Source organism: Dendroctonus ponderosae, unplaced genomic scaffold (genome assembly GCF_020466585.1).
Source record: "Dendroctonus ponderosae isolate FM_Combo_2020 unplaced genomic scaffold, Dpon_F_20191213v2 Dpon_F_20191213_11, whole genome shotgun sequence".
NCBI lineage: Eukaryota > Metazoa > Arthropoda > Insecta > Coleoptera > Curculionidae > Dendroctonus > Dendroctonus ponderosae.
Window position 1 is genome coordinate 5,414,215 of NW_026017213.1, and position 6,849 is coordinate 5,421,063.

General features: G+C 40.9%; 2 protein-coding genes across 4 annotated transcripts in view; one reads left to right on the forward strand and one right to left on the reverse strand.

The window, feature by feature from the left end:
* Window positions 1-6,849, reverse strand: part of LOC109534230 (coiled-coil domain-containing protein AGAP005037) — a gene marked incomplete in the record, with an annotated part of 72,231 nt that overhangs the window by 44,977 nt on the left and 20,405 nt on the right. For 2 of the 3 annotated variants that reach the window (XM_048662751.1, XM_048662750.1), the window contains 2 exon segments: window positions 984-1,167; window positions 1,221-1,437. In XM_048662751.1, the coding sequence (XP_048518708.1) occupies window positions 984-1,167; window positions 1,221-1,437 (401 nt within the window). 3 annotated transcript variants of the gene reach the window in all.
* On the forward strand, window positions 4,140-5,842 carry LOC109537609 (facilitated trehalose transporter Tret1). Its single transcript, XM_019904416.2, has 2 exons — window positions 4,140-4,283; window positions 4,335-5,842. The coding sequence occupies exons 1-2, from the start codon at window positions 4,244-4,246 to the stop codon at window positions 5,654-5,656; spliced, it is 1,362 nt and encodes a 453-aa protein (XP_019759975.2). The 5' UTR covers window positions 4,140-4,243; the 3' UTR covers window positions 5,657-5,842.

A 6,849-nucleotide genomic window follows, 5' to 3' on the forward strand; every position in this document is an offset into this window, starting at 1 on the left:
TTCAAAAGCGACTATCTGGCTGCTTTAGATCTGGAATAAAAAAATGTCCTGCAAAAACAACCTCGTAAATCAGACGCAACTTGACAAAATTGTTATAAATTGCTTGATTATGACTGAAAATGAAAACTTTGCTCAGTTATAGAAAGGAAGTTTTCCTATAAATTGCAGTCACAATTGATTTGCTAATTTTACAAGTTGCAGACGAAATAAATGCTAAGCGCCGGCCTGAACAATCCACCATAAAAACCAGACGCGATTTTGAAAAACTCAAAGTAGAATAGATTTTGTCCTAAAAAATTATACTCAAAAGCGACTCACTCACTGCATTCATCCTCAATAAATTAATGCCAAACACCAGCCTGCAAAAATCACCTGATAAATTAGCCGCAATTTTGCAAATGTATAAAAAGAATGCCATAAACTTTCTAGTTTTACCTGGGAAAGAAGCGTCAAACGTTTGACCCGCATAAATAACATGAAAATATAGATAGATTGAACCTCACTGTCCCGGCCAGAAAATGCCCAAGCAGTTCCAAAGCAAACCTTTGAAGATGCTTCTAATTAATCAAAAAAAAAATGCACATGGAATTAAAATCTGTAAAAGCAAAAGGTGCAAAAAGCCGCTCATCATGGGGAAAATCCAATCAAATTTGGCGCAAATCGGGGTTTTAATTATAACTTGGCCCGTCGAATGGGAATTATGTCCGATTCGCAGAAGAAACTCGATTTTCCTTCGGAAACGCTGCGAAATTCCAGTCGGCGCCCTTTTGAATGCAGACTAACTGGATTATTGGCTATAGAGGCATAATTGCTTTTGTTTGATTGAATAGGCGCAGCCGGATTTCCATAAATTTCACCCTTTAATAACCATATCTCCGATATACAGTATCAGAAGTATTTTCAAGTAAAACTGGTCTTTTTTTTCAAAAAGCAGTGCGCTGAACTTAGAGATTATTTCTGTAGAATATTCGCAAAAACCTTACCTTGCTCTTGTGGATATGCTGATGTTGGTACTCGGAGTCGAATTCCGGCTCAGAAAAGTAGCTGGGATCCTCAAAATGAACGCCGCCAGCAATTCCGATGCCTGCCGAAGGCAGTCCTCCTGATACATCGGCCGATTCAAACAGCTTCAGCACTGATCTATCCCTGATCTCCCTCAAGTGCGACCTGAACCAAAGGCTTCTTTCACTATTCCTCAACTCCCTCAAGTTGTTTTATACCTCAAGTCCTCCAGTTCATAGAACATGTCCTTTGAGGGGTCGTGGATGTAGATCTTCACGTTGGGCGAGTCCAAGTACTCCATGGTGAGCTGTTTGGGGAACGATCGCACAAACAGAGCCTTCACGGTGTCGATTGAGGTGATCTCGTTGGGCAAAAGGGCGCGCTTGGTCTCGTTGCGGTACTGCAGGAAAACGAGGCCTGCAAAATATTGGACTGCTTTAGGGTGGAGTAATTTACTCCTGCTTGCATTCAGTCAATGGTAGCGATATTACGTAAAATTATTGCAGAAGCCTGGGAGAATGCGTTGGATTCGGGAAATGGGGGGAAATAGGGAGTTTATTGGCCCTGGGAAGTCCCTTATTGTTTTATGCAGTTTATGTGATTTTCGGGCTCAATTTTGCGCTACTTTTGCTTTTTTTCACAAACCGAGCTTCCCATTAAAACAAGATGCTCGTGAGAAAATGTGCCGAGGTATCAAATATGGACTCGTTCTGCCATCTACCTTCAAGAGTTTTAGGGAAAATGCCAAAAATATTGTTTTCTTTGCCATAGAGGCACACAATCAATATGCAATTTTCACAGCGCATAGCAAAAGACACCCTTTAGAGAGCATTTAAAGCGCCAGGAAAATAATCTCCAACCAGATATAAAATTAAATTAAAATTTTAAGAGCGCGCATAAAAAATTTATCGAAATATTTCCGAAAAAAATCAGTTAATTCCATTGATATGCTGATTTTTTTACATTTTTGGAGCCTATGGAAAGAACGCCAGGAAATATTTGGAACAAAAATTTCGAATTCATGATTTAGTTGAGTACTGATCGTTTAAAACCGTCTGAAGCCTGAAAACAACAACACTCAAAAGCCCTAGAAAAACTCCAAATCAGACACAAAATCCTGAGAGAATTTTGCAAAAAAAAAACAAATAATGAAAGGAAACTGCTAATATTTCAAACCCTTCAAAGTTTCGTTCTTATTGCGAAATAGGAGCACTATTTATCAATCTGTAATAAAAGTCGTGAGGAAATTCTGTCTTTGAGGCAAAATACCCAAAAAGAAGTTTGTAAAAAATGAATCCGCCTCAACAATATAGAACTTATCTACAGAAATAGCATCTTACAAGGCCTAGGAAAAGATCATGGGAAGATTAGACATGAGAAGCTGCTGATTTTCTATCCAACATCTAAAGTTGAAATTTGTATGAAAATCGAGCAAAAGGCTAAATCCATTTTTAAATCCATAACAAGCGAGCTACTAAATCGTCAATTTTGTGATTTTAGAGCGAATTCTGAAGGAAGTTTTTTGAAATATGGTGAATTTTAAACAAGTAAATTTGAGTAAGTTTTTGTCCGGCGAAAACCAACTGCGTTTTGCATCTATTTTTTGCATATGAGACTCCCTGAGACCGAAAAATCTGGAGAAGAAAATGTTTGTTTGTTGATCCAAAAATGTTCGGATGCATTTTGTTCGATTTTCACATTTTATTGTTTTCCCGGAAACGAACTTTGCTACAGGAAAAACTTGCCCTTCATAAAACGTCCGGAATGTCTCAATGTATCTGAGCAAGATTTTTTCCGAAGTTTTTGCAAAAACGAACGGAGAAATTTTGAGGCAAACCATTGGATCGAGAAGGTTAAACAGCGTCATTAACGCAGTTTTTCTGAGCGAGTTGCTGGCGTTTTTGCGGTTTTCTTTCGGATTCTCAGCAAATTTGTCAAAATATGATAAATTTTAATTTAAAGTGGAATTGAGGCCAATTTTTTCTTGGAGGAAACTAACTCTGTTTTGAATTAACTTTTCCCATATGAAAGCCCAAAACATTTTTCACATTTTAAATTTTTCCTGTTAAATAGAGCATTTTAAGGAAAAAAGTTGCTATTAACAAAATGTCTTGCATGCCTAAAAGTACCAGCTCGCAATTTTTCCAGAGGCGTTCGGTAAACAATTTTTCAAAAATGCTAAAAACATTGTTTAGATATCTCGAGTCCAGCAGGATCAAGGAGGTCAGACAGTATAAAAAACTTGGGATTTTCTTTTTCTCTAAAATCCCTAATAAACGAGGTTTTAGATTTAGAGAAAGCTATTTTCGGAGCAGACCAGCTCACTTCTCTATGTATTGTGCTCATCTGGAGCGCAAACATCTGGCTCTATCTTCACATTTTTTTTTCGAAAATGAAGCTTTTTGTGGGAAAAAGTTCTCTCTTCAAAAAATGTCCGGCAAACTAAGAACAAGGAACATTTTCTGGAATAAGGTGCGTTTAAAATAAGCAAAATTGGGGCAAGACTCTCATGAAACATTGTGAAAAGGAACAAATCCGAAAAAAGTGTGTTTTAAGCGGAAAAACTGCTCCAGTCTAACGTTAGGATTTCGCTTGATTGCCACATTTCCATTTTTTGCCTCGGAAGTAAAGCTCTCCATCGAAAAAAGTTACTCTTTGCGTCTCAAAATTTCAACATTGCGGTCGAGAAAAACTCAAATAAACTGCAATTTTGCCCTGCACAGTGTCGTGCCTGAAGGTCGAGCCATCGCAGGATCAAATTAAGCTCGCTTTTAGCTGGGGATTTATTCAACAGCCAATCAAAGTCCTTTTATCCTTTGCAGCTTACAGGAGCGCAATTTCATACAGCCTTGTGTGCTAATTAAAAAGCCCTTTCTAGGGCCATTGTTCATGCAACAAGGCTACAAAAGGGGCCGACTGCGAAGCATTTCTGGGACTTTGTTGACTAAAAATTGACTGCCACTCCCATGTAAAATCGTGTCTGGTGTAAAGTATTTCGATCAAAAACCTGCGGTTTGTTGCCATTTGCCTATACAGAATGATAAGTGAAAACTCCTCAAAACTTGCCGATTAATGTTGATTATTGTGTGTGTGTGTGTGTGTGGGCCATTGTAAGCTGAAGTGAGTCCTCAAAGATAAATAAATTATTATCAAATTTGGCTACTAGCTGTTTGCCCTAACGATACGCAGATTAAGTAACGTGGCACGCTACTGTGGCTGTCTGAGTGCCAAGCAAACAAAAATGGTCAAAGTCAGTAACACTTTAATCACAGTCTTAGTTGGTAAGTGGTTTAAAGCTTCCTCTTCCTTGCCAACCCATGGGGCTTTTTCAGTGGACCTGCTGGCCACATGTGGGGACATAACAGTAACCTGGTCATCCCCAATGTACCCCAAACTCATCTCAAACGACTCCTCCGTGAATCCGCTAGGGAGGCCAATCACTGAGGATGAATATTCCTGGATAGGCAGCCTGATCAACATTGGGGCCATAGTGGGGGCGCTCCCATGTGGATTTGTAGCGGACAAAATCGGCCGCAAATTCACCCTGATTGGCCTGGCCGTGCCCCACCTGGTCGCCTATTTGATCTACGCGTTTGCTGACAGCATCTACCTGTTTTATCTGGGGAGGTTCATTAACGGGATTTCTGAAGGGGCTGGTTATGCGATTCTGCCCATGTACTTGGCTGAAATCACCGATGATTCCAACCGGGCGGCCCTATCGGTGACTCTGAACATTTTCTGGACCCTGGGGAATTTTATTCCCTTCGCCATTGGGCCCTACTTGGAGGTGCGGGTTTTCAACTTGATCCTAGCCGGGATACCGTGTGTTTTTTTGGCGTGTTTTCTCCTAGTCGGGTGCGAAACGCCGCATTATTTGGTGCAAGTGGGGCGCGATGCCCAGGCTGCCGACACCATCGCCCACCTGCGGTCTTGCAGTAGGGAAAGCGCGGAGAAAGAAGTGAAGATTTTAAAAGGCGCCCATGAGGATGAAACCGGAAGCCTGGCGGATATAGTGAAAAACCCCGGCTTGCGGAAGGCGCTCCTCATCTCACTAGCTTTGATTGTTTTACAGCAATTTTCTGGAATTGCCGCTGTTGACTCCTATTTGGAGCCGATATTCCAAGCCACCGGCTCCGACTTTTCCGCCTCAGTTTCCTCGACAATCTGCGGCGCCTGCATGTTCCTGTTCAGCTTCCCCACCACATTCATCATCGAAAGGGCAGGCAAAAAGTGGCCGCTGGCAATCTCCTGCCTGGGCGACGCCTTGTCCCTTCTGGCCCTCGGCGCTTTCTTCTACATCAAGGACAGCACTTCTTTGGACGCGGCGTCGCTCTCCTGGCTGCCCATCGCGGGCCTCATCAGCTACATTTTCTTCTTCAACTTGGGCTTTGCCGCCCTCCCATGGACCATCAGCTCGGAACTGTTCCCCAACAACGTGAAGCCAGTTTCAGCTTCAGCAGTTGCTGGCTTGTCTTGGATGACCGCTTTTGTTGTCACGAAGTTCTTCAGCAGTTTGACGAATGCTGTCGGTCGAGCTGCCACTTTTTGGATGTTTGGTGCCTGCTGCTTGTTTACGGTGCTGTTTGATGTTCTGTGGGTTCCGGAGACGAAAGGCAAAAGCTTTAGCGAAATTCAGAACATGCTGCAGGAGTAAAAGGGAAATTGGATGAACTGCTGCAAGCCAATGATCTGATCTGGGAAAAGGAAGGTGGACGTTCAGAAGAAGATGAGTGGTGGAAGCTGAGGCTGTAATGCTAGAGCGCTTTACTGTCTCTGTAATTTGAGTAAAGTTTTCAGCAAATGAATGTAACCAACAATAAAGCCTCAAAACTTGCCTCAATTTCGCGTATTCTATGTTGTTTATTATGGATTTCAAGGAAAAGCAGAAATTCTAAGTTTTCGCAGTTTTTCTGTTTTTGTTCCTGAACCAACTGGAAAAATAGCTGTTATCTGGGCAGCCTTGGACAGGATCGAGATTTTACTGAAAGCCAGATTTTTGCTGCAAAATTTCGTTGTCGAGAACAAAATAAATGTGAAAATCGATCAAAATTTTGCGGGTTTTTGCAGCGAATGCCGTTATTCCATAGGGGCAAAATTAATCTCACAGTGAGTGGGTTTGTTACGTGAAAAAATCCGGACGATTCACGTGTGAAAGAAGTGAAGAAGACTCAACCGAAACCCACTAAAAAAATCCTCATTTCAAACTTTTTCATGGAAATTGCCCCCCTCTATCCAGTGGCGCACTCAGAATTCTTCTATCCTTGTCACTTTTGCAGATATTATTTTTTCTCAAATCCAGTTTTGGGCATTTTTGCGAAAAGCGTTTATTCTGAGACTTTTGGAAAACTCCGGATAAACAGCTTTTGAGCGATTCGACATATTTTTTTAATAACTTTTCTTGAGGAAAACTTCGTTTGGGAGAAAAAAAATCCCATAAAAAGCTTGATTGAGGAGAAAAAAATGGGAAAATCGTCCATAACCGCAAGCAATTGACCGATGAAAATTCGGCCAAAAAATTTAAACTTTATTTTCAAATAAATATATAGATATGCACAAAATGCATGTCCAAGTGAATTGGTTTGTTTCGGCAAAAATACCCCGAACGATTTATGGTCGAAAGAAGAAAAACTCTGTACAGGTTCTTATAGGGAGCGAACCTTCAAAGCTCTAAAAAACTGAAAATCCGCTTAAAACCAGCTAGTTTCAACTATGTAAATTCTTTTGTATTATTTCTTTATATTGAGGAAAAATTCCACCTACTGGGGGGCCAAAAAATTTTCCATTTAGAGCTTGAGTTCCACGCTGAGGATTAAATTTTCTTTGAAATAATTGGTTTTTTGCATTTTG

Coding starts and splice junctions, on each gene's coding strand:
- LOC109537609 (XM_019904416.2), top strand. CDS start 4,244: ATGGTCAAAGTCAGTAACACTTTAATCACAGTCTTAGTTG. Junction 4,284..4,334: donor TTTAATCACAGTCTTAGTTG/GTAAGTGGTTTA, acceptor GGGCTTTTTCAG/TGGACCTGCTGGCCACATGT.